Consider the following 27,882-nt stretch of genomic DNA (forward strand, 5'->3'; position numbering starts at 1 on the left):
GCTCACTTTGAAAGACAAGTTTATTTGTGGTTGGAGTGTGAACAGTTCCCAGCTAAATCTATGTAGACCTTTCTGTATAAAACTTTACAGAGGGCTTTTTGCTAACAGGAAAATAAATAGAAGAATCACTGAAGGCAGATGAAGCTGGAGATGTCTCTCCACTTTCATGGTGCATGAAAGAAGATTGGAAATAATAAATGTGATATTTTGGCAGTGTCTTGCAGCTCTGGTGCTGGACCATCTTAAATCACAGTGCTAATGTCTTCAGCTGAGCTTATGATCATACTTTAAATACTGAGAAATGGTGCAGAGTTGTATGAAAAAAAAAATACTATTCCTCTGGCAACTGTCTGTGCATCTCTGAGAAAAATTTTTGAAACTTCATTAAGAAATTATTTGCCCCAACATATGCATATTGTTAGCTATCATACTTTCTTGCCTTTTCCCAGTCATAAATCATCTACTTAGAGATTCATCCTTGTAGTTAAACAACTCGTAAGCATTGCCAGAATATGCACTGCCACTTTTGTTTGCACCACATCTTCAAAATTCTGCACCCTGTCTATCCTAAAACATCAGGAAAATCATTTCTTGCTAATACACCTGGATTTGTGCCGCAGCGATAATCAGCATCCTGTCCTTATCGGAGTCTGGTAGGCCAGCACTGTGGTGTCAGGCAAGTTACAGTATGTTTACCTGTACACGTTAAAGTACTGACTGTGGTGCAAAGGATCCAGTCTGACTGCATTGAAGCAAACGTCTCCCTTTTAATCCCGTCAGAGTTCATGGACTCAAAAGCCTGGTTCAGCCTCTAGGGCATTCAGAGTAGGGGATGGAAGGAGAGGTAGCTGGAGCAGATCTCAGATGAGAAAGGGTCTGTCTCTTCTCTAGGTGGATTGTGTTTGAATGCTTTAGTTGAGCTGAAGTAGAACAGCCTCTTGTACCAGTCAGGCTTATTTAGCAGAGGGAAAGGTTATTGTTCCTATTAGGCAACACAGACTACCATCAATCTGGGGCTTCTTTGGGCTCCATTTAAGAGAATAAGCAAACAAAGCTTGAATAAACAAGCAAAGTAAGGCCTCTTTTGCATGCCTAGTGTCTTTTTGCTTTAGTATCCAATTGCTGCTGCTAGCTAGGTTGGGCTCTTCTGAGATCACTGATGGATGCAAATACAAATGCAGTCAAAGTTATCCTTAGGATGGAGAGCGCAAGAGAAAAAGGAAGAGGGGCTGACAGCCTTTCAAAATGCTGGGTCTTGCTATGCAAGTTTGCCAGTGAAAACTACCTTTTGAGGTCAGTGATGTTTGGATCTCTCTGTGCTGGGTTTGGAGGCAGGCAGCTTGTCTGCTCTGATGGAAAGGCTAGCACCATTATCCGTTAGGCTTAATGGTAAGAACCTGTTTGCTGTACTCTCATTTCATGAGTAGAAACCTTATGGGATGGTCAGAGCTAGCAGTGGGCTAGGCAAATCAGAGACATCCGTCACAGGCAAATGTTTGTTAGCCTCAGTAGTGGTATGTGAGAGACTGACTTGATGAGCCTGATGCCCCGTTGACCCTCTCAGCTGAATGTCCAGGTCTCCATTTACACATAGGTCAACTGTCAGAGCCCTTCTCTGCAAGTGTCAAGTTTATCCCCCCAGGTCTGTAGTGAGAGGCCTTAGTTACTCTACCAACGTACCCCCGAGCTAAGCAAATAGTACCAGCACTTGTATGCATTTGTATACCAGCCGCAGGGAAGATAAATGGCTTATTGTGCTCATACTGAAGGTCAGTGGGTCAAATACTGAGTAGCGTCTGTCTTGCAATCTGTCCCTAAGCGATAGGAAACATTTACCTGTGTGCTTAAATCCAACTCCAAACACTAAAGAGCTTAAGAACACTCTTACACTGAGCACATTCCTGAGTATTTGCACAAATAGGAAAAATACCAAGCATTGAAAACATAATATCCGAAATGTGTTCATGTCTTGGGTTTGTTGTAGGAAGTTAGCTGAGCCTGTATGATATTTCTAGTCAAAAGAGATGTAAGGAGTATACCTTACCTGAGGCCAAATCCTGCCTCACACTAGTCAAGAATCTCTCTTCAGTGGTCTTGATTTTTTTTTTTTTTTGACTGAGTACGGAATACAATTTTCATCCAAAGGTTATTATGGGGTATTTTAGACCTTTTTAAAATAAACCCCTTTCTCACCTTTTTTGATGTAGTCTAGTTAAAGCATTTGTAAATGGAGAAATGGGTGGAATAAAATTCTGGCATCAATTAAGATCTTATATTCTAACCTATAAAAATGAGGTGAAGTATCTGAACTGGAATGCAAAATCTGGAGAAAGTAGTAAGGTAGTTTCCGGTGCTATTTTTGTATTTCCTGAGGCTTGTGTCATTATGTGCTGCCTTATTACTATTCTCTTATATAAGATATGAAAATAACAGAGGGAAATTGCTTTTCCATTCTATTTCCTGAAGTCTAAAACACACCATTATTTCATTTTGCATTCAGATATCTCTGATATTTAAATGCTGAAGATCCATATTAGTTGGATGCTTCATAACGTATGTCCATGTTCCTGAGACTTTGGTTTACGTTTGCAGATCCTTTGGAATGCTTCTCTCCTTTCTTTTGTTGCTCAGCCACCCTTTTTCTCGTTTATTCCAGTTAAAAGTATTTTTCTTTCTGTAACTAGCTTGGGTGTTTTTTGTTTTGTTTTTTGATGTTTTTTTGTCTTTGAATGCTGAATCTTGCCCAGATTAGTCTGTGACAAATTGGTCAGGTAGTGAAGCCAAATGCAGTAAGCTAGGAGCAAACCTACTGTGGTTTTGTAAGTGTTTTAGCTACACTGTAGCGTATGGAACTGTTACAGTGGTAACATAGTAGCTTTTAATTTTTTTTTTATTTTGAGTGTAATAGCACTACCCATTTGGGTCTAACTTTACTCACAAGTAGTCCCTTCAACTATTACTAGGTTTTTTTATTGTTACTGATACACTGTGCATGTTTTCTTTGCATTTTAACAGGTGTACAATATGTTTCAACATCAAAGTCTTGGAATTAAAGTCAGCATTCGAGTGACCAAACTAGTCCTGCTCCGCAACCGTCCTGTGAGTTCTAATTCATTTTAACCCTGCTGTTATAATTGTACTATGGTAGTTTCACAGGCAGAGCAGGATCCTTGTGCTGGGCTGGGGGGGCATGTCTGGCCACATGATCACAAATTGTAAGCAGTGCCTGCCACACTATACTAGGCAGTAGTAAAGGTGAGAGGTATAGGGGGCTGTGGAAGTGAAAGGACCTCCAATTCTTTTATTTATCCTTCCTTTGTCCACTTATGGTTGCAAACCGGTCTCAGGAGTTAGCTGTTACAAAGATTAAAAATTATATAGCTGTGGTATCGCATATATAACTTCCAGACTTACGAGACTTTTGAATGTAGTGCTGAATTAGAAGCTTGTGACTGCTGCCAGCTGATGGAGTTTGTTCTGTAGATCAAATGACAGAAGTCAGTGTGGATTCCAAAGCCTCTAGTTCACCTGCTCAGATGAAGCTGGTTTTGCATTTTTCATTCTACCATATCTATATCTTTGAGCCTCTGGTATTTCATCAGAGGTCTAATGTTTTATGTAAAGACTGTGACTGATATTTCTTTTGTATCCCTTTTTTTTCCAAAAGGCAAAGTTGTCTATTGGGCATCATGGAGAGAGGTCTCTGGAGAGCTTTTGTCAATGGCAAAATGAAGAATATGGTGGGGCAAAATACCTTGGTAACAACCAGGTTCCTGGCGCGAGGGACGACACCCCTCCTGTGGATGCTGCTGTTTTTGTAACCAGGTATAGTGAGGTTTGGTTTATCAGTTTACTTCAACCAGTAATGGCCCACGGGTAATGACGGGGTTATCTGGTCTAGCAGTAATTCAAGCAGAAGATCTGTTGGTGATGATACATTTGCTACCTATGTGCTGTTCACATGGCTCAGATGACTCAGATGAAAGTGATTTGTCTTCTTTCTGTGTATACTTAACAAGGCTGTGCAAAAGCATCTCTGCCGAACCAGAGCATTTTTGTAGTCCGGATACAGGCAAGACACAGCTGTAGCACAGGTGATACTTTATTCTAACACCAGCTGGTATAAGTGGGAAAAAATAGGTGAGGTTTTGGAGAATAAGCCCTTCTTCCTAGAACAAAGAAGCTGTGGAGTTGAGAACACAGCTGAGATCAAGTGCTTTGTGTGTAATTAGGTATGAATCAACAGAACAGTCTGAGAAGAGAGACAGTTGGTACCTGCGGAGCAAACAGTGTGTCAGTAGTGGGGTGGGAGCTATGTCCTAAAGAAAGCGAGAGATGAATACCATAAACTAAATTAATTTCCTCTCTCTTTGCCATAGGAAATAACCAGTTTAACACCTTTCCTGTATCAGAGCTGAGATAGAGGAGGGGTGTAATTCTTAATTTGTTTGTATGTTTGAAAACTGCTGCATTTATTTCAGACATGAAATAATCTGTGTATGAATACTTGAGCAAAATTCCTTGCAGCCTGCAGCTCTGTACCTATTGATGTATCGAACACATCAGGGTATGACCCAGATAAAATAAGCCAAAAGGGTGTGTTCTCTGTTTATCTGTAGTCTTCTTTCCTCTAACTTCACTACCTGAGCTCGACCTCACCATACGATGCAGGTTCCACATTCCTCACAGCTATCATAAATTTGGAGTAGCAAATCCATGGTCTTTTAAGTTGATTGCATACTTTCAGGTGTAAATGAAGAATACATTGCTATAGAAATGCTCTCTGAATAATTAAAGGGAGCACAAAAATATAGTGTAAGATGGATGCTGTATGTGCTAGAAAAACACTACTTCCTACCCACTTCTTCCCCAATTTGAGACAGGAAATGTCTGTACTGCTGTTCAGTATTACTTACCTCTTTCCCCTTTTTTTCTCTGCAAACAATGTAAGTAGAAATACATGTTTTTGCATGAACTGCCATTCTGATTGTAATAATCTATTGTGTAAATAGTCACATCGCAAACTATCCATGGGATTTTGGTGAGTGTTCAGTATAATAGCTAGTGAGCAATGCATGGGGCCAGCAAAGTTCCCAAGAATGCACCTTCACAGACATGTGTGCAGTTCCCCCAAATCCTTCTCTCTCCTCTGTATTCAGTGTAGTCCAACCAAGCACTTAAGCAGATATTTAACATTTTAGACAGGGTGAATAGTTCCTTTGAAGTCAATGGGCTGCACATCCTGGTTATAGTTAAGCATGTGCTTCGTTGGATCAGGGCCTAAATAAATAACTAACATTTTTGTTAAACTCATCTGGGCATCCAGTTGTCCTGCATGACAAGTGAGGCATACAGAATCTCTTCTGATGTGCTCTAAGCATGAGGCGGAGGGAATGAGCAGAACATTTCATCTGTGCAGTCTCTCTGCAGCTTATAAAATTGAATGCATAATGTCAGGCTAAATGAGTTGGACTCAGGCATCTGAGGAAGAATGGTAGAAAGAATTTGTAGGAAGAATTGTTTAATGGATTTGCAGGGTTTTGCAGTCAGAATAGCGGGACAAGTACAGGTTTGGTAGATTCAGATTTTGTGAGAAAGTTCAGGCCAGGGAGTACATTGCTGTGCATAAGAGCAGCGTTTTTCCCGTTTGATACGCCAGCAGTGGTTGACCCCGAAATACATATAGTCCTTTTCCTTCCTCTTGATGTGTCTTGTTATCCTTAACCCATCCTGCTTCTGCCACATAGAGGATGCCGCATTGCTTGGAAGAATTCTGGCCCAGCAGCCCGAGTCCTGCATCAGGGAAATGAGGTTTTCTACTCTTGGCTTTGGAAGTGTGTTTGTGTGTGTGTCCCTGGACCCTCCCCAGACTGTACAGATGGACCAGTGGTAGAGGATATGGGAGCAACAGCATGTCCAGCACAAGCAATTGTGCCAGAAAAAGCAGAAGCTGAATTTTCAGCAGCTGCAGCTGCTTTAGGACTAGAAACAGATTCTTTGGGGTCAGCCTCTGAAGAAATCCCTCTGGTTCCAATCTGGCTGGGTTCATTTGAAACACTGAGGCACGCTTGGCTTTTGAAACTTCACCTCTAACTGATGTTCCCCATATACTCATTTGTACAAAAACAAAAACAAAGAGGTGGCAAATATCCCTCTTGTGGGATTTTAATAGTATCCACTCTATTGAACTCCAGGTAAGAGGCATACTATCTGTGAAACATGATGTACCATTGTCCAGTGCAGTAAATAAATGAGACAGTGGGAATAATCTGTTATAGCCCTGAAGGTCTGAGTACAGTGTTGTGGTCTCTATAATCATCAGTTCGAATTCTGTTTTTGAACTTGTAGAAATTCAAATCTCTGGCATCAATGCACAACGTACTTCATATTTTAATGTGCAGCTGACCAGAATAACTTCTGTCTGCAGAATCTATATCTTAGTGATCTTAGAAGCAGGTCTCATTTGAAACACATTCCCCCTCTGTCTTCTGTATTCCCTAGCAAATCTTCAGACATTCTGATGTTCTCCCCACCTCCTGGCTGTAGGTTTTTGGGTCACTTACTAGACTATAGGTGGTGTGATAGCAGAGTGAAGAATGACACAAGGCTGATAGGAACAGAATTCAGAGCTGTCATTAAGCAAAGACTTAAGTTTTTTTCACACTGGCATAGTTATTCCACTTGCAGCCTTCTCCTCCCTTCCACATTTCTCTAGCTCTTGCCTTCCCATTAAATAGGCAAAGGAAGCAATTCAATGTGCAACGAGGAAACTGGGCGCATAGTGCTATTAAATGTGTATATGGGTGGGGAAAGATGTTTTTTTGGGGGCAGATTTTTGATTGTACGAGTTTCCTCTGTCCTTTAGCTTTGTGACCCTGCAGGGTTAAACTGGTGAAAATATGTCATTTGAAGGATGCTGGGAAGTAGCCATTAAACAGGATACTTCTTATTCATGTTGCACAGTTCAACTACTGTCCTTTCTTTCTTACAGGAAGGACTTGAATTGCAGAATTTAGCTTAGCACAGTTAGGTATTTTTTTCCAGTTTGTGTAAGCCAGATGGAAGAGTGACTGTAGGAGGAGTTCTGAGCTCTTCTTTTCTGGCTATTTTCATTGAACGAAACAACGGACTTGTTGTAATTTTGTCTTTAGAAGAATTGTTTGAGTCTGCTAATGGAAACACTCTGCACAGTACCACAAGTGATAATGACTAAGAATTTCACAGGTCCCTAGAAGATGAGAACACATGTCCTGCTTGATTCAGTCAGTGGCTGAAAGTGAAGAGTAAATTTGCTTCACAGCTACAGCATGTGATTTCAATATATTATCCAAGACTTAGTTTGATAAGGTCAGCTCTTGGATTTGAACTGCAGCTCCTGGAGTAAGAGTTTTATTCCAACATAGCTCTAAAAAAGATTCTGCTAACAAAACTATGTTTCTGTGATAAGAGACCTCTGCACATGCAATGAATATAAAGATATATTTTTATATCCTTGAAAGTATCGTAGTATCATTCATGTCAAGCTCTCACTTCAAAAGTATAGATGCAGTCAAGCTCAAAAATGCTCCAGAGAGACCTGTGATTGAAATCCTTTTAAAAGCAGATCAGTTTCAGTGCCATGATAGGGCCATCTTACCTCACTGATGTGGCTGATCCACAGGTGAGACAGATCTTTCTTAATGGCTTTTCAGTCTTTGGCTCCCCTCTGATTGCCAGGAGAGGACTGTATGGGTTTCAGTATATAGGTTTTACAATGCGGTGGCTGCTTGCCTTTGGAAGAAGACTGAGACCCACCAAGCTCATTTGTTACTAAAGGTTTGGATGTGCTTTCCTGTTTTACCACAGAGTTTGGGGTTAAAATGTTTACAATAGGTCCAGATCATTTAAAGCCTAGCATTTTGGTACAAGATCTTTGAATAGAAGGATGGTATCTCTTGGGCTTGTGTTTATGTCGGTTTAAAGGATGGGCTGAGGAGGTTTCATACTTGCAGGCCCACATGCAGTGAATTGGGCAGCTATGTTCAGTTCTTATTGCTGACCTGTTTCAAGTCCTTCCCTGACCAGACAGCATCACAGCACTCTTTACAGACAAGGATTGTTCTACCTCTAGGAGAGTCTGCCAGTTGTGCTGGATCATTTGCAGGACCCTTCATTTTATGGCATGGTGGTAATTTCTCCAGAGAGCTGCCTGAAAGTGCCAGACACCTTTCAGTATAGAACATAGAGTGCAAGGAGCAAAAATGCTGTGCTTTATTTGCAGGGCTGGCTAGCCCCTGAAGAAAGATGCTTTTCTACCAATGGCCTCCTGCCATCTACTAATAGTTCAGCTATCTGTTGTCACAAGAAAAGCATCTGTTTGATTTACCAGTTTATATAACATAATAAGTCCTTAAATAAACCTCGGTCAAGTTGGCTCTGGGAACTCAAGCAGGCGTGCTTGTGCCAACTCCGTCAGGAGACTGTCATTAGTCTTCTTTAGAAAGGCTGGAATGCCAAGGTGTCGAGACACAGTAAGGCTGCGGTGAAAAATGAAAGCTGGGGCTGGTGTGTGGTTATAGCTTCCGATTTTGTTTTGTTCCTGTCTGATTTTTTAACACTTTGATGGTTGTTACTGTTTTCTGCATTAAAGCAGGGTTAGTTTTCAATGTCTGCTTAACAAGAGCTGGTAGTAGCTGTTGTGAGAAACAACTTGATTTGTGACTTCAAGAGAGTTTGGTGCGAAGGGCTTGGGTTCATCAGCCACAGTCCTGGGCCTTAAATTCCTTTTCCTATAAACACTGATTTCATATTTTGCTTCAAGAAAACAGTATTTTTAATCTTTCTTGAAATATATTGTTTTTTTAAAGTATTATCTTTCTCTAAGTATTTTTGATCTTCCCCCCTGCCAAACTCTTAAACTTAAAATCCCAGTGGGGACTCAGGCATTTCAAATGACACACTTCAAGTGTACTAATATGATTCTCTCACTAGCCTCCCCACAGGGTGAGGAAAGCCATAATGATAGAGATTATGGTTCCTTGGCTTCCCTTGGGTTAAGGAACTTCTGAAATGTTTTAGCACATGTGATGCTTTTCTCTAGCTCCTCTTTGTAACGGATAGCACAGCAAAGCAGGTCTGGTGAAGATAGCTCCTAAAGTTTAGGTCTAAGTGCTTATTGAAATGTATTCAAACCATTAATTTAGTTATAAAATACTTCTCCTCCCACACTTCATTTTCTGTCATGAGGAATCTCACTTACAAAATCATCTCACATGAAGTGTCGTCACTTAGAAGGTGAGCTTCAAGTCTTTTTATTTTGTTTCTCTTTAATACAGCTCCATGGATCCCTGGTTGATTTGTGGGTGCCAGTGGCATATGTAGTATCTCTTCATGCCTTGATGAGATGTGGGGGAGTAACAGAGACCAAATGAAGTCTCTTGAACCTCTCTGTGTTGTATTCAAATCATACAATAGCAAATCTGACTAACAAGTTTAGCTGAAGCCAATTCACCTAGCTGTTACCTGACAAATCCTGAAATTCTTTTTCTTCTTCCTTGTCAACATGTCTTTCTCTGTTTAGTCCTCCTGCTTTCTTGTCTTTTTCTATTCCAGTGGAAGAAGAAAAAAAGTGAAGAACTGAGAATTCCTGGGTATACATGATCAGTTCTGTGTCGCCAGGCAGTGTCCCCACATATCTCCTCCTCTCACTTTTGATGGTGCTGTTACGTCACAGGGTGTCTGCTCCCTTTTGTTACAAGTTCTCTTGTGAAAAGAAGAGGTTCTGTTTTAATCCAGTTGCTGAAGAAGTCTGACATCATAGAGTGAGGCAGTACTCTCTTACATGCTAAATCTTAAAACTATTAAATTGGACTGTTAAATATGGAGCTGATTCACATAATTGCTTGTAATCTTGCGGTAGCAATCAATGCTGCTATCAGTGTTGTCATCATGTAGACTGCACAGCAGTTTTTAAAAAAAACAAAAAAAAAAAACAAAAACAAAAACAAAGCTCAACACCCATGATATGTGAGTCATGCATCACTGCTTTTTCCTTGCCTGAAGTCTGGAGGCACAGGATACATTTCACTTCTGTTCTGTTTTTCTTTCTAGGACAGATTTCTGCGTACACAAAGACGAGCCTTGTGACACTGTGGGTAAGTCAAAGAAGTAGGGGAGAGTATTTGGATAGCCAGCTCTATGCTAAGAGGAGCTTTCTGGGCAATCTTTCATTCTTTGGTTTGCTGTAATATTGCTTTTACTATTCTGTATACCTCTGTGGTGCTAATATGGATTAGTTGAGCAGGGTATGAACTATAAATAAGCCATTAAATACTAACACCTTCTAAGTACTGGAGGTCTCCAAGTTCAGGAAGTAATCTTAAGTATTCTACTTCTCTAGAGCGGATGTAGAATTAGATATTTGGAGATTAACAAACTGCCTTTTGGTGTGTCTCTATAATGTTCCTTTCAGTGCTCTCTCACCTAAAACAAGAATTTTCTAACTAATGAATGTATTTCCAACCATAAGAACCTGTGTAATACTCCCAGATCAAACTGGCACTCAGACACCAGAGAAGAATACCTCATTGTAGGAAGGCCAAGTTAAATCTTCTCTTCTGCCTCCTACTCCTCCTACTTCCTAACTGCCTTTAATTGTAACCAAACCCTGGATACACAGGGCCCTTACATCCTACACATTAAATACTTTGTTTTTATTTATTTATTTGTTTAACTTAGGTAGCAGTAACCTTCACTATATCTGTTATTCTGTTTTGGGGGTTTTTTTAATCACTACAGTAGCAGCAGTGTTTGGAGGCATAGCTCAACATCCTCTCTGTGATGCTTTCATGACTATTTTTTTTTTTGAGACTTGCCTCAAAGTCAAGTGGCCCCTTATCCTGCATTCTATGTAAACTTGGAATGGATCCTGATTTTCAGCTGATCTTACATGCCAGTGTTCAGAGAGATGCTCGCAGACTAGGCTTTGCTATGCTGACAAGAGTGGGTGATGAGGAACATCAGGGAAAGTGCCTTCAGCGGGAGCTCTGAGACTACCTACAGAAGTCTCATCTCGGAATGCAGACCCTTCCCTCTCTGTGTTGTGGAGATTGATCTGGTAAAAGGACGGGGGTGGGGGGAAGAGCTTAAAAATACATACGTTTTCTTTTCAAACATGAGCAAGGACATCCAAGTTTTCTTTCCAGTGGGAATCCCTCACAATGTGTTTATTCTGTGTCCAATGGAAAACATTCTTCCACTGAGGAGGGGTTTTGTACTGTATATCTGCACCTGGAGATGGCTGTGGTAAGATACAATAAAGAAGGGGGGGTAAGGGGGGGGAGGCAAAGCTGATGGAAGACACATGCTGTCTAAGGTCAGAGCTCTTTCCATTTTTAAAGACAGTATTGTTGAAGGTCTCTATCCAGGGAATGATATTGCCATAGACAGCATGACTAAGGAAATATTTTTATTACTTCTTTTCTGTTCCTACAATACCCAAGTACTTCCTTGTGCTGCGACTCGCTGCAGGCTGTGACTTCAGTGGAGAATGTGGAAGATCAGAACAATACAGATTAAAATAATTTGTTATTCTTTCCACCATAGCTTTTCCAAGATATTTAGAACGTGAATGTTCCTGGGACAAAACCAGTCTGGCCCCTTTGCTTTCTTGAATCCTACTCTTCCTTCCTTCTCCCCCTGACAGTTTCATTATGTGGCAGCAAAGCATTAGCATCCTCACGTACACATTTTCTATGCCCTGGTGTTTCTGTTGTCTGAACCCAGAGGCAATGTGCCTTATCTCTGAGTACAGACGAAATTCTCTATCGTATGATACCATCTTTTCTTAAATACTGTTGAAATAAGTAAATATTTTGATAACATCAGTTTCCAAGCATTGCTGCCTGTACCCAAATTGGTGAGTTTCTGCAGTCATCTCAGATCACCTACAAATTTAGGCCCTTATCTCTGTGTTGTATATACTGGGAACATATTTTTAAAGTTTTCTTCAACACCGTAAAATAAGGAACTATTCTGGTAGGGTTGCAATCTGAATGAAGTCTGCCCAAGTTACACCACACACTTATATCTCATCTGTCCCTGCCTTTAGAAATACTTCTTAAGCTTAATGGCTGGAGGTAGAGCCTGAAGATGACGATGAATTCCTGTGGTCATCACCTTGCTAAGGCCATGGTGCAATATGAAATTGGAGAATGCTGGATTTTGATGGATTCCTATCCATAAAACGGGTATTTCATGTTTCTGAGTCCTTGTGTGTGTCCTACAAACATAGGACAGTATCTGATAATTATGGACAATGTTTCTGATGCCCTGACTATATCAAATATTTGTGATTTACATAGAGATCATTGTCTCTGCCTTCTGCGAATGGTTATAGCACTGTATTAGCTTCATTCCCCTTTCTCTGCCAAAGGTATTATATTGGTGATATAACTATGTGATTTTTCTTTACTGATGAAAGTTAGCCTATATGTAATTCTTTCGTATTACAGGTGTTAGACCAGAAGGGAATTTGGCCTTGTTGTGTCATTTGCGTATGTGTCACAGCAGAGGAAGAATGATTTAAGGAATATACTTCTGTGGCATGGTTTGATAAAGTGGTTGGTATTAGTAGTACTAAATTTTAACTGTGTGAAGGATTCTCCAGTTTTCCTCCTTAGTCAGAATAGGGAAAAATAGGTGTCAGTTGTAGAGAAATAGGTTTTAATAGCCACCATTCCATGCCCTTTGTGTGTGTGTGGTTATATATATGGGTTATATAAATAGCAATGTAGCATTACTTGGGCTTAATATAAGTGTAGTAGGCTGATGCCCATTGGTATACCATACTGCTTTATGAAGAATTATGTTGATGTTTCAGCAGTCTCCGTTATTTCCAGATTCCTATTCCTCACTCCAGCTCCCACAGGTAGTCCCTTCCAAATCATCGAGATTGCCTGCGAAAGCAAGAAGCTAGCCCGAAGAGTGACACTGCGTTTGGTCTTGATGGTGATGCTGAGGTTATAGCACTCCCCAAAGTTCTCTCTAACAGCAACTTGCTTTCATTTCTTGCCTTACACTTTGCTTTTATATATGAAGAACATCGTCTCAGCAGATGCATATGTGTTTTTTATACCTGCTTATGGATGATGTTGGCCACTGCAATGTGGTACAGTGCCATCCTGTAAAGGAAGAAATATCTTTCTGGTGAGCAGGCACTCTCCTAAACTAGGAGACTGAGACTATTGCTCTATATAAGGCAGAGAATATGGACTCTGGACTCTAGACTCCTGATTTCTATTCCCAGCTCTGGCATTGACTCACTGTGTGACATTTGGCAAGTCACTTACATTCTGAATGCTTCTGTCTACCTCTGTGAAGTGAGGATTTTGAGTGCAAAGCTACAGGAGATTGCATGGCTTAAGAAGTTCTCATATAAAGCAGTGTGATGTCCTTGAGTATAGGATGCAATACAAGTCCAGAATGTGATGTTGCTTAGTCATGTTTAAGAGACTACAAAGAATCTATTAGATTTAGTGTACTGAAATAAGAGGTCTCAGAGTGCTGTAGGTGATGGGTTTTTTAGTGACAGTGCCTTGATTTTCTTTACATTGTGAGAAATATGGAAGCAAAACTTTCCCTGGTGGAAGTATTGAGGCACGGTTGTTGTTCGGAAGTGGGATTATGAAGTTTAAATGGCTTGTAAGAGGTGTTCATTTGTGCTCAAAAAGATCTATATTGAAAAACCTGTCTGGAATCTTTGCCTGCCATGCAGACACAGAGAGAAAACAGCAGCAGGAGGTTTGTATTTGTGTTCTGGCAGGGGCCCCTCACTGAAACCAGTTGCTCTGGGGACTTCGTTCAAATTTTCTTGGCCCAGCTGCCAAGGTAGTGTGGAAGGTTACATAATGGCTGAAACAAGCTCAAAAATGGTGAAAATATGTAGGTTTGTCTTTGTGGGGTGATACCCCACTGGCTGCGCCAAGAAACAGAACCACATTTGTTTAAGAAATAGTTTGTTAATGCTCATTGCCCCTCTTGGTTGTGTAAGTTAGCCCTAAGAACGAATGAATTCCAAAGGAGGTGGACAGAAGGAAAACAATATGCCTGTGTGCAATACATTTGCAACAACTGTGTTTCAACAGCCTCAGTTGTGGAACCTCCGATACGCTCTGCAATTTGAGCAGGGAAGGTTTGCTTTGTGTGACACAGGCTCGTCACACACCAGTCAAAAAGTTTGCAGTCTGCTGCTGCTTCAGAGTCATCTCTCGTGATGTGACTAACCAGATCTGCCGTTTCCTGCAGAAAGATCTTTGTTCCAATTGAGCTGCCTCTAAGCCAGCCAAATTGAGAGTTTAATGTCTAGCTATTAATATCAGGCTGCAGCTTGGAGCCTTGCACGTTGTCAGAATCCAACCTTTCTGTGACATAAGCAGATTGAGAATGCCCCTTTCGTTCAATGTTTCCACTGCTAGTGCCAAATAAGCAGCTTTACGGTTAGTTAGGAATGATCCTGCATATTTCAAGGCAAAGCTTGGCCTTGATTCCTCAGTGTACATGTTACCCCAGATCCAAGCTGAAGCTTCCCTGTATTCAGCTAATAATAAAAGTGGGGGCACTGTGGAATTGGGAAATGGAAAACGAGAATGTGTGTTAAATATCCTTAAATTGCCCTGGTTAAAAATGTCTTTACCTCTGCTGCAGTCACATGTGCTTTTCTGTGGCTTGATGTTGGGGAAAAGAAAGCAGAGTATAGTGTATATACTGCAGATGGGCAGGTTTAGTTGAAGGAATAGCTGCCTGGAGAAAACCGAGCATCAGAGAGGAGGTGATTGAGAAACAGTTTTCCAGACTGGTTCCACAAGTGAATCAATGTTTTGTGAAAAACATTCCCGTCTCCTGGCTGGCTTTGATTAAAGAACTCAAAGATAACTTGTTGAGAGTCCTGAAGATTATAAACTCTTCCATAATTTGTGTCCTTTTCTCTTGAGTCTTCCAAACACTGGTATGTGAATGGGGAAATTGGGTTTTGGTTTTGCCACTGCGCTGCTGGGTGACTGCACAGACGACATCCTTCTGCTGTTCCGGTGTGTTGATACCTTAGTCCTTTCCTTCTTTCAAAAGTGTGTAGAGAGCTATGGGTGCAAAGTGCTATCATAGAGCTGTGTGTTGTAGGGCTATGAGCCAACCTCCCTCCCTTTGTAGCTATACCCTGCTTTCTTATGAGTTTATCATAGCAAAGTGTTTCAAAATATGCCCAGGTATTGCAAATGAGAGATTGGTCTATGTCTCCAAGTATATTTGATCCTTTTTTATTCCGTGTAAAACACCTGAATAAAGGGCTGCACACTTTTACCTTTTCCTTGGCAATTTGCTTATGCAGTTGGGTGGCCTTCTATCCACAGCAAGTAACAGTTCTGCTCGGTCCTGCCTGCACTGTGTACTGTTCATTTAAATCTTCTTCCCTACGTAATATTGATTCCAGTCCCCTAACAGTGTCACAACAGAGAATTAATCCCCAAGGAAAGGGAAAAGACTAGCTGGTTTGCTGTGAGTGGAAAAGAAAAGGAATTCTCACATTAAAAACATTTTCCATAGTGGTTCGTGTTGAATGTTTCTGTATATTCCAGGGCGGGTTTTTATTTGATGCCAGAATAAATAGAAATACCTGCTGCTTAAAACAATTCATTAGAGAAGCAGTGCCTGGCTTCAGCAAAAGCCTTGCTGGGACTGTCCTTCGGACCGAAGTCAAACACACTTTAAAGCATTAAAATGAACATACTCTAGGTTAAAATGTCCCTTAAAGAAACACCGTCAAGTTGATTTGGTGTTTGTGGAAGAGAGGGACCTCGCAGCATTGCGAAGTTTTATGTCACTTGTGGCTGCGCAGGGCAACGGAGAGTTAGACTGCTGGCTTTAGGAAACCAAAGGGAGCCATGGTACAGTGCAGTGGAAGACTTTTTCCCTTGCCTTTTGGTTGCTAGGGAATAAATGCTTGGCTGCACAACCCAGACAGTGCAGAACTGTGCTATTGGGCATATTCATCACTACCATCTCTCAGGCCCCACCCTACACACAACAGCCTTCCAATTTCTTTTCACCAGCTAGCAATCTCTCCTCTTGCAAATTCCCACTAAAAATTTGTGTGCCAAGTGAGTGTAATATAAGATTGCATAAATTTTAATAGAAGCACTGGGATGAGCACAGCCACTCCGCCTTTCTTGTTTCAAGGACATGGCTTCAACCAGGCTGCTTCACATGTGCACAGCTGTTCACAGGCTCACGGCTAAAGACCAGAGGAAAATCCTGCTTACACTGGACTCAGTGAGAGTTTTGTTAGTGATTTCAGTGGGGTCAGCATCCTGGTCCTGTTCTTATATGTGGTCTGAGACATGCAAACCCTCCTTTGAGCCTTTGTCAAAAAAAAAAAAATGGATGAGGTTTTTTCTGGAGAGACTAGTTGGTTTGGGGTACCTGAGACATCTCTGGAAAGCCTAAATTCCTGAGGGTGGTGCTTTGTAATTTTGGAAGATCAGTTGACATGTCTATTAAGCTATTTGAGTATTCAAAATCACTGAAATATTTAAACATCTTGCAAAAAAACAATAGGCAGTGAGAGCCAGAAAATGAAACCCAGTGGAAACCACAGTGAAGCTTATCAGTCTGCTTTTGGAAAGACAAGTAAAACAGAAAATACAAACAAAGGCCATATATACACAATCTATTCCCCTCCATCCAGTCTGTAAAAAAAAAAAAAAAAAAAAAAAAAAAAAATAAAATAAAAAAGGTATACTTGCCAGTTGTAACAGACTACATATTTATTGTTAAATACATCAACTTTCTCATTGATTTATATGAAAACTTACAATGTGTTTAGTGTTGTTGGTTAAGTGAAGTGCTGATACTATTTTATAGAGACTTACTTTCTCTTTTTATTGTTACAGAAAGTAGAGCATTTGAATTTCATTTGCCTTTGGGTTTGTTTTGCAGCTCAGTAGTCTAGTTTAGGTTTTTCTTTATTCATTCCATATACTAGGGTCAGTGATGGATTCTTGATCTCCTTAGATGAAAAATTACTGTCTTTCTGGAAGAGATGGCAGTAGCGAAACACAAGATACTGTCCTTAGTTCAGAGCTTGGATGGTCCTGTTGCAAGGTCTTTTTGTAGAAAAGAGGTGATTGAACAGTCTGTTCCGTTCTTAAAATTTGTTAATTTGTGAGCACTATCAATTGAATTTCTAGTTATGTCAACTTTTTTCTTCATCTTGTCTCTGCTCTTTCGTGTCTTGGGGACAAGAATTAACTTGTGTAATTAAAATAAATGAAAGCGTTTAGTGGAAGGAGGGTTAGTGACAGATTTTCTTCGACATTTGTCATTGTTCCCTCTTCCACGTGTCTCCAGTCCCTAGCTCTGAAGTGTCACAGACCCTTAGTTGCTCTCATGATTAACCCCCTTCCCTTGCCTTTTTGCCAAGGGTCTATTTCTCTTTGGTGGTAGTTCACAGCTCTTAGAAGCTCTTGCTCAATTTTGTTCCTTCTTCTTCTCTTTGTTCAGCTGGGCCTGGACACCAAGAGGCTGCTCTCCTCGGAGAGGACTGGATGGTCTGTCTTCCATCACTCTAACCGCATGGCTTGCCCACTGAGGTCATGGAATTTCCCTACGTTTACTACACTTTGTTCTTCGTAAACCTCCAGCAGTTCCTTATTAGTTCTCTTCCATACATCATTCTCCTTTTGTAGCCCCAAAATGTGTTTCAAGCACTTTTATTTTCCAATTATTTATCTGTCTGTCTGTTGTCTTAGTAAGCACCGGCATCCCACAAGATAAAACAATAGGCCTCACAGTGGTGTTGTATGTTTGAAGCTAGCTTGTTCTCAGCAATTTGGAACTAAACACTGTCAGCGGAGAGGAATAACATACTTCCTGCTCTGTACCTGGCCTTTCATTTCCTCCACCATCAAACTGCTATTGGTAATTAATGATCGTAGATATTTAAGCTGGCTTGCTGAAATACATATGTAGTCTTTGTCAACTGTAAGGCAGCATGTCCAAAATCTTCTCATCAGCTTACCACCCTGCTTTTGTTTGTTAGCGTATCTTTGCTGGTCTTAAATCTTGCTTTTCTTGTTGCTCACTCAGACCTCCAGTCAGGTTTATGCCAGAGCTTTTGTCTTCTTTATTGTGAGCTGCCCCAAAGGTGGTGCAGGATGTTTAAGTGTATCTTAGCTCAAAAACTTTACCTTCTCCCATGGTTTTATTAATGGTTCACAGTCAGGTGTTTTGATAAATACAAGAAAACAACTGTCTAAAATGCTGTGGAAAGGAACCATAGTATTCCTTTACCAGGCAATCTATTTCTGAGTAAATATCCTTCAGGCCATCGCATCTCATCATTGTACAAGGTGGGTGCTGATTACGATTTGAATGAAAGATATCTTTGGAAAACTCACTGGCTACAAGAATTCTGTTATGGTACTTTCACATCAGGCATCTAGTATTCCAAACCAAATTCTAGCCTAATGTCAAATTGGTGTGTTAACTAAGCTGCTTTCTGTTGTCTGTATTAAAAGGAGTATGTCATGAGGGAAAGTATTTGCCGCGACTTTGTTGATATTTATTCTGATACTCTGACTTTATTCTTTCATTTCAGCTCCATGTCATAACTCACTTTATGCAGTAAATCATTGTGCAGTTTGACTGGTACAGGTGCAAACATGTACTGCATTCCACTCCAGGGCCATTTGTGTCTGTATGAAATTATATAGACATGTACACAAAACACCTGGGAATTTCAGTCTGAGCTCAAAGGGCAGATATCTGCATAAGACGGTCCCTTCCCCGTCTTTTTACACCTCACCCCCTTCCTTGGTCTGGGGCTTTGACATGCAATCATTGTGAAGGAAAAGCACTCGTTATTACTGTTTTAACTAACAGTTCCCAATAAATTTATGTGACAGTGTCCCCTCAGAAGAAATTTAGTAGATTTTCCTGCTAGCTTGGAGTAAAAAACAATCAGAAACATTTTTTTAATATTTCTCTTTTGTGTGCGTGACAGGCAGTTCTTATGTTTTTGGTTCATCTGAATATACTATGCTAGAACTTCTGAATTACAGTTTTATCTCCCTAGACCATTGTCTGCCTTGATTATTTTCTAAATTAGAGATGACTTGTGGGACACTGTCTAAGAACCAAGGCTTTGCTGATGGCTAAATACCATTTAATCACTATTTAAACAAATGTCGGCTGTTTATCTCTGAAAGTGGTCATTGTGTTTGCAAACAGACAAGCTGAAGGCAGAAGCTTAATTGATGTCCAGCTAAGCACACACTGCCAAACAACTGTCGAGAAAAGCTCTGGAACTGTTCCTTGCTACTGTGTGTGTATGTGAAGCTGAGAAGCCTTTGAGGCAGACATGAGCAGAACAATCTCATTACGTTAGGTCCGTGGAGAGACCATTTCTGTCTTTTGGGGTTTATAGTACTTCTGCTGTTGTCTCTCACCTCATTCATGTACATGGAGACTTGCAGCTTGCAGACTTTACATGCTTTCTGCACTGCTTCACCAGCTTCACACCCAAGCTCCATCACTTCCCCTTGCTGAGGATTTGTTTCTCTGGGGGATTCTCGCAAGAATGAACACTAAACAAAGAAAATAATCTCTTCTGCTTTCATAGCTCGTCCTGCTTCCTCCTTTCATTTTTATAATATCAGGCTGTGGAAAGAGAAGTAATGTTGTAATGTTTGTTTTCTACAGTGTCAAACCTGCTGTCAGTATGCTATTAAATAACCCATCCCTTGCTATTGTTATCTGTGCTAGAAATGCCAACCCAAGATTCTCTGCAGTAGAAGGCAGGATTTTCTGCTATGATATGCTTTCAGATCAGGTGGATAGGGAAAACATGGGAGTCATAAAGACATTTGCTCATTGTTTCTCATCCAAGAGCAGGGAACAGATTTTGCACATCCTGACTTCCAATCCAGTGCCTTACCTGTTAATTCATGGTGCCTCCCTGATAGACATGTGCCATTAAACAATAGATTGGGAGGTTTTTGCATTGATTTTATTTGTAAAAAAGGATATCTTGAGAGGAGAAGGAAATGAGTTTGTAAATAGGTGTTTTCCTCAGTAAAATTCAAAGCTCTTTACCAAAGAGATCAGAACTGTTATCCCCATTGTATTGAGTGAGGAAATGAAGCCTAGAGATGTGAAGGGACATGCCAAAGGACAGAGCTGGCTGGCGGCTAAGCCACAGCTCTTGAGTCTCAGTCCAGGCCCCTCAGCTGGAGGCAATGCTACCTCTTCTTAGGCCTTCCCAGTGGGAGCTCAGGTTCTTTGGGCAGCAGCCACTGTTTCAGGTCAGTAAAATAATGATTCAGCCCTTCAACAGGCCAGAGGTTTGTGTTTCTTCTTTCCACTGCCTGGGTCTTTATTTTTACCTCTGTTTACGCGTTCCAGCCTGGTCAGTTTGCTGCAGACTGCAGCCACATATTGTTTAAGATAGCTGACGCATTTATAATTGAGAAACCTCTGAGGTTTTTCTTCTCCTCCTGTCAGACATAGATGGCTTTTATCCAGTTGTCTGCTTTACAGGGCCTTTATCCTTTACTGGCTTGAAAACATTTCAGATAGTTTCTATTGTTTTATAGACCCTGTAGCTAAAAAAACAAGTTGTGTAGAAACATCTGTACATAGCTATGCAATAGGCTACAGACACATAGGGTAATAAGCCATGATTGCATTCATTGTAGCATTTGCTCCACTGGATAATCAAATAGAAGCATTCCAGTTGCACACAGGATATGTAAGAGTAAAGGAAGGAAATGAAGGACAGTTGCCTACTGTACTTTTACATTTCTTTTGTCTTGCAGCTGCCAAGACCAAATGCAATTTTGAGAGCAAGTTTTAAATAACGTAGAGATGAGATTTTAGTAGTGATAACCAGGAAAACAGCACTGGGAAGTGTGCATAAAACTTACCCCCATCCCCAAGAAGGATGCTTGACCTGCACCGATTTTTTATTTGGGTTTTTTTTCAACTTTAGTTAACTATCTGGTAACATCACCTAGTATAATGCTTAGCCTATTTTGCAGTGTGTCTGGTCCTGGAAGGGTTTTGCTGCACCAAGTGTACTCAATAGATTGAAAGTCAGTTGGAATATTGTTGGTTTCTATTTAACATTTCTCCCACTGCCTCAGCACAAGCTCCAAGTCTTGCAGTTGTGATTGTGCTACACATAATGCAAATAGGAGTTGGGCATGTAACAGGACTTTGCACCACTGAAAATCTTCAAAAATACAGTCTTATTTTTAAAGGTTCTTTCCCACACCTGAGTAACGGTTACAATGCAGCGAAGTATATATGATATAATTGTATTTAATAGTTTTCTGACTCCAAGCTGATCAGCTGTGACTGTTTTGTGCTATGGTTGTAAAGGAAAAAATACATAAATTTCACCTACTTGGACGCCTCAACTAGGCCATTAAAAGGGGCATAAATACTCTGTTGCCCATAGTGAAAGTGAATTTAAACTTTAAATGCAAATTTATCTGGATACCCTACACATGAAAGATCATGCCATGTAAATAAAAATCCATCGTATTTCAGCATGCCCTCATTTTAATCCTTTATACGTGACTGTTGGACAAGAATTCTGTATGTCAACACTGTGAATCCTGTGATTTATTAAATGGTAGATCATAAAGAGTGAGTAATCAAGCAGCTAAACTTCCTTCAGTAATCGTTGCTTGTAGAATTGGAAAAGACATGTAGAGAAGCACCTAGGAAGTTGAAAAAGAGGATGAAGCAGTTACAGAAGACTAAGATGACTTATCATATAATTTTGCATTAACATGTAGGATTGTCAACCATGGCAGTTCAGGGGAATACAGGATGCGTCTGCATTAGAGGGATGGCAAATGTCAGGGCCCTGAGTGCATCCCCAGCCCTCCTGGGAGTTTGGCTGCCTGTGTCAACTTAGGTAATGGTTCAGATGTCCAGCTTTGAGGAATGCACTTCAGGAAAGCTCTGCTAAGAACCTCACTGCCCACCCTGCTTAGGTGCAGTGGGATTGCGCCTTTGTCAGTGAGGCCACTGCCTCTACCTGCCTTATCATGCTCGATTTCATCTCCCCTTCCCTTTTGGAGCAGTGCCTGCCTTACCTTCTCCCTGACAGCAAACTCTAGAGAGGGACGATGCAGAACACAGGTAATAATCATGTAAGCCATCTCAGCTGATTCTCTCTCTCCACAGGAGACTGTGTCCAAAGATAAGATGGTAACTTCATAATTTTCTTAGAATTTATGTCTTTGGGATAATTTTGGTCATCTTTTGGCCTCACCTTAGAACATCTGGAGATAATGCTCAGCTAAGGATTGGCCTGCTGAATCAGCAAATTCACATTTCTCTGTTTAATGTCCAGAAAATACCGAACAATTCTTTTTACCTCATTTCTTGGGAAAGTTTAAACAGGTAGAGGTAAGCAAACAGGCCAAACAGATAAAAAGAGATAAAAGAAAGCCAACATGGTTTCTAGGAAAGGAAGCAAGATCATGGCTCGGTGACTTGTTGGAATTCTTGAAGACTTTTCTGCCAGAACGTGAAGGGGGGAGATGCAGTGGGCTTCACTATCCTAGCTTTTTCTAAAAGCTTATGATGGAGTTTCAGTGCAGTAGTTAGTGTCTAAAGTTTGTCGTCATGGAACATGAGAAATAATTTATTTCAGTGGCCTGAAGAGTAAGTAGAAAAAAGTATTGATAAAAGGTGCATTGTATTTCTCCCAATTCAAAATTTTTAGTCAAATACTGCAGGGAACAAAGGTTGCTTCTGGGCTTGTGTCTTTTGAGAAATGGATAGGCTGATGAGGTCAAAAATAAGATTTTGTGATTTTGCACATCATAGGGAGGGAGGAGGCATTAATAATCAACAGGGCTGGTATGCAGTGCAAGATTTACGTTTTGTAGGATCTTTTTGCTTTTCAGCTGTCTTGCAGTTTGCGTGGGTTTCTACCTGGGAAATTACACCAATCTTCATTAACCCTGAGTGAATACACTGTGGCTCCTGTGATCAGTGGCTCTGGTAGGCTTAACTTAGTTTTCTCTTTCCTCTGAGCAATTATTTATTTTGAAGAGGTATAATGATTCTCTGGGTTGTCATACAGACTGGAGAGAAATTGGTCCTCTTTCTTTGTTTATTTTTGCTTGCTGGTTAGATCAATGCAAGAATATGTGCATATATGTGCATGTGCTTGCATTTCTGTATCCATTTGTGTGAATGTATACACCTTTTGATAATGCCCACTCTGGAAAAAAATTACTGTCTCTAAATGCACGGCAGGGTACCTTGAATTTAACATACCTGAATTTGACCAGATCTTCCTTGTAGAAAATACTGGGGTTTCCTTATCAAGTTCTTGCCAACTTAGATAGGAAGGTGACTGGAGGAGAAGGTGACATTTTAGTCTAGTTCTCGCTGAGGGGTGTGTATATATATGTATTTATATATATAAACTGTCCTTTGAACCCCTGGAATTTTATTTGGACATAGGAATTCTGCTATACACACTTTTAAATTTCAGATTCAGAATCCTATAATCTGCAAGGTGTTTGCCTGAATTAGTTTGACAAGTCTCTTTACCTTTTCGATCAGCTGATAGAAATATGTTGAATTTATTAAAAAAAAAAAAAAATAATCCCAGACCCAACCCATCAAGTATCTTTCTCCTTCTGTACTCTTTCAGCATGATTTGTAGAATGCTGGGATTTCTCTGTTTGCTTAGCTTGGAATTAGCCTTGTATTTCTACTTTAGTTAGTGGTTATGAGCAGTCAGCAGGTTGAAGGTATTTGTTGGTTTTATGTAGTTGTGTCATACATTTTTGTGTAGCCATGTTGCCTGATCTGTTTGCATTAAGGCTCTGTCTGACCATAATTAGACTGCTGGGTACACATTAATGTTCTGCTGAGGATCTGTTTGTTGGTTTTAATAATGTCATCCATCAAGCTCCAGCATGTACAGCAATATTTGTGCTGTAGTAGACAAATAGAGTAAACACTGCAGTTATTTATAAGAAAACTGGCCAGTAAGTTAGGAAACTGTGTGGATGTTTTTATTTATTGGAAAGTTAAACTGATGCTCAAAAATGAGTCCATCTGTCTAAGCAGACTTTGTCGTTCTTGAAATGAGAGGAAAGTAAAAGATTAAAGTTAGGTTTCTATTTAGAATTTTAGATTTTATATTTATTATATTTTATATCTCTGTTTAAGAAACCTATAGATCCACGTTTCCTGTCTTCTGTGCCCTAGTTTGTCTTCTTTTCTAGCTACGTCTAGTGGTCAGAGAAAGTACTATCTCCACCTTCATCTTGTCTGGGTCCAAGTATGGATGAAATTCCTGCCTACACCTCTCTTGCCCTATGGCTTGTCTCCTGATCAGTTCTGGAGAAGTACTGCTGCTCCTTCTAATCCCTTTGATGACCTCTTACAAATGTTTGTTGACTTGGACTTCAGCAAAGCAGCATTGTTCACTGGAGTTGCTCTGTCCTTCCAGATAGCTTTCCCTGTGATTCTTGCCTGACCTTCTGTATCTGGACACATACTTAAGCAGCATCTGAGGTAGAGATGCTTTCCTGAACCTGGGCCTCAGGTCCTGCAACAGAAAAATACTGCTTAGGACTATTGAAGTCCTAAGCTTTGTAGTTTTCTTTCAGAGATGTCAGTTCCCTCATGAGAGTCTTATAACTTAATTATGTTTCAGTTTCATGTCTCTTCTTCCCTGTGTCTCACTAATGTTGTCTGATTTGCCCCAGATTTCTTTCTGTGTGTTTATCTGTCTCACCTAAATCTTCCCATTTCCCTCCTCCCTCTGAGGAGCAAAGCGAGGAGAAGAGGGTCTTGGCACAGCCCTTTCGCATGTTTGCATTCTCTGTGATGTCTCTCTGAAACCAGACAATGGAGGAGGGTGCGATGCTCTCTGCTCAGAGCAAAGGTCCTGGATTCTGAGAGCGTTTGGTCCTTTCCATGATGGGCCCCGAATCTTGACTACTGCAGTTTGTAGTGCAGTGCAGATGTGTGTTTGCTGTGATGGTTAGGTCCTTGGGATTTTTTTTTAAAGTAATAACTTTTGACTAAGTATCTCAGAACGATCCCTCTCTTCTCTATTTTTATCTTTATCTTTGTTGCTTGTTGTATCTTCAAACATGGGAAAACTGTAGCTCATAATTGTTCAATGAACTAGTGTGTTTACAGAGATGCAGAATACCCACTTGTGCCCCAGTGTCTGTGAGCCACAACATGGTCTAAACACTGAAGTAAATAGTTTATTTGCTTTACAGTGAAGTAAAAAAGACCAGTCTTCTTGGGGTGGGAACTAAGTAAAAGAAGCCAGGAAATGTCTTAATGCGCCTTCTCCAGTGCCAGTGGTAATACTCCTATTAATTTTAGTAAGATTTTGATCAAGCCCATGGTAATCGTGATAGCTGGTACAATTAGATCAGATGTAATGTGTATTCAACTTATTTTCTGTGAATGCCACGAAGCTGTTTATGCTGTCATTAATCAGGTGGCTTTGTTGGGAAGTGCATCTCATTACATGGCAGCTGACAGGAGGCCACTGCCACTGGGCACCGAAGCAGGCTTATACAAAAATATCCTATCCGCATAGCTGGAAAGTACAGCTGTTACCATTGCAAATTCTCTCCACGAGCCACTTAGTGAGTGGGGCTTGACAGCTGAGAAAACCCCTACAAACCATGGTGCAGACTCAGCAGGTAGTTTTCAATCAGGGACAGAACTAGGATTCAGAACTGGAAATGTCACCCAGACAGCATATAAGTATGTGGGAGCTTCCTGTACTTCCCAGGGGGGGGTTATTTAGAGGCACATGAGACTAGAAGAGTCATTTCTCCCCTTGTTGGTCCTGATACTTTAGCACAAAGACCTAGAGCAATAACATGAACACACGTGCATGGAAATGTCCTGCTGGCTTCTGCAGGATACCGTGACAGAAAATTTCTTTAGTGCTGCCTGCAGGTGCAGCCTCCCCATGAGCCTCACGTGCTGTCATTTCTGAATTCAGACTTAAGGGCCTCAGGACTGGGACTGTGCCTTGACTTGTGTCCGTGAGGCACCCGGGACTCTTCTGGTTGCTGTCAATCATCAGAAGGAGCTCAGCGGTATTCATCCAAATTTGTGTTTTCTTTCACAGGAGCTGGAGTTTGAACATGAGAGATTTCTTTTTATTATGTGTGAGAAAAGCTCATGCTGGTCTTTTTCTCAGTGAAAATTTCTCTCTAACTTGTGTTACTTTAAAGGTGACATTTTATTTTTGAGTAATTTAGAGAAAGAGGTACTAAAGAAAGTAGATTCAGGACATATTAAAAACGCCTCCAGCTACATTACCTCTGAAATTAGGAATTACTTCTCTTCTGCCGGGCTGGCGCTGTGATGTGTTTATGTCTGTGTAAAGTACCATGCAGGTCCTTCCCTTCCAGTGGGGTGGCAGTCGAAATGTACAGCTCTGTTTGGGAACCCAGAGCAGGGCCTTTTAGGTTAATAGTAATTTTAACCTCATTTAGTGAGTGTGTGTATGAAACGTGTGTGCTTTGTACTTCTGTCTGTCTACCCCGGTGACAGTCTTTCCCTAATAGCTTTTTAACCCATCGGCCAATTTGAGTCAAATTTGAGGATACGGATCTCAGAAATATTAGGCTTTTGGAAGTTTTCTGAAAATTAGTAAACTTAGTAGAGGAGAAAGCCCTCTCCCCTGGATGCCGCCACTGAGGGAAGATTGCATCACCCACACTTACATCAGAAACCCCAAGTGGAAATGCAAAGGTGTAGGAAATCAAGCCATTAATTTTGCAGTAAGTTTTGGGTTGTTTTTTTTTAATTTTGTCACCTCTGCTTCCACCATACTGTCATGCTCTGCCAGAACAAATATGCTCACTGTGGTACTGCGTGAGGAGAGAAGCAGAGCTAGGGCACTGCCTTAGTCTCCTCTTCTTGCCCGCCTATGTGGAAGGATCATTTTCACTCCCTACTCCTGGCAGCAAAGGTAGTAGCCACTGCTGAGGTATTAGGGACCAGCTTCATTCTCTTGCATGGTACGAGCTTTTCAGCCCAAGTTCTGACTTCAGCAGAGTAACTCAACCCTGTTAACGTTATCGGGCACAAACCCTGGGTTTGTCAGTTTTTTCGAATCAGGCACTCGGCAAAGAATTAAAACAGAAAGGCTGAACCAAGAATTGCTAAATAAGTTGATCAGTGCGTGTGTTGGCTGGCAGCTTGACAAAGTGAAGCCAGGAGCTTAGACAGTCCTGTAAGTCAGGATGTAGGAGCTGTAATTGAGAAGTATCACAGAAGCAATTTGGAAAAGCATCTGTTCAGAGTTTGATTTCTGTGAATCATCCTGTTCTGCTGGCCTGCTCTGCTAGTCGCCTGAGCTGCTCTTATTTTGCCAAGAGAACAGCTTGACACGCATACAGCGCCTAAAAATACGCTTTAAATATTAACATGTTTCAAAAGTATAGATTCATTCACTTTTTTGGAGTAACAATTGCTTAGTCATTCTTTAAGAACATGGAAAGAATTTAATTGAGAGCCGTGGAAGAATGCCATTCATCAGCAGCACAGGTGTTCAGCCATCTCCAAAGCTGTCCGCTTCAGCAGACTGTGCTGAAACTCTCCAGACACTGAAACATTGTACATGATACAGGGCTGAATGTTGCTGAACAATTGCAGGACTGATCCTTGCTCATGAACCCACCCCGTACCAACACCACAGCAGGCTGAGATAGGCATGGCTCAGTACAGCTCTTGAAACTGTTAAAAGTATATTTTGATTTGTTTGAATAGCCTCATGAGTTTCTTAGTGTTTGCAATTATGAGAAAGAACTGGAACTGAATGCTGGA

General features: G+C 40.8%; 1 protein-coding gene across 1 annotated transcript in view; it reads left to right on the forward strand.

Annotated features, from left to right (window-relative positions):
* The window catches only part of ADAMTS17 (ADAM metallopeptidase with thrombospondin type 1 motif, 17), a 180,100-nt gene that overhangs the window by 25,025 nt on the left and 127,193 nt on the right, over positions 1 to 27,882 (forward strand). Inside the window, exons 3-5 of the mRNA XM_009887027.1 lie at positions 3,016 to 3,099; positions 3,668 to 3,825; positions 10,090 to 10,133. Of these exons, the coding sequence (XP_009885329.1) occupies positions 3,016 to 3,099; positions 3,668 to 3,825; positions 10,090 to 10,133 (286 nt within the window). The remainder of the gene's footprint in view (positions 1 to 3,015; positions 3,100 to 3,667; positions 3,826 to 10,089; positions 10,134 to 27,882) is intronic.

The sequence above is a fragment of the Charadrius vociferus genome, unplaced genomic scaffold (assembly GCF_000708025.1).
Source record: "Charadrius vociferus isolate BGI_N301 unplaced genomic scaffold, ASM70802v2 scaffold190, whole genome shotgun sequence".
NCBI lineage: Eukaryota > Metazoa > Chordata > Aves > Charadriiformes > Charadriidae > Charadrius > Charadrius vociferus.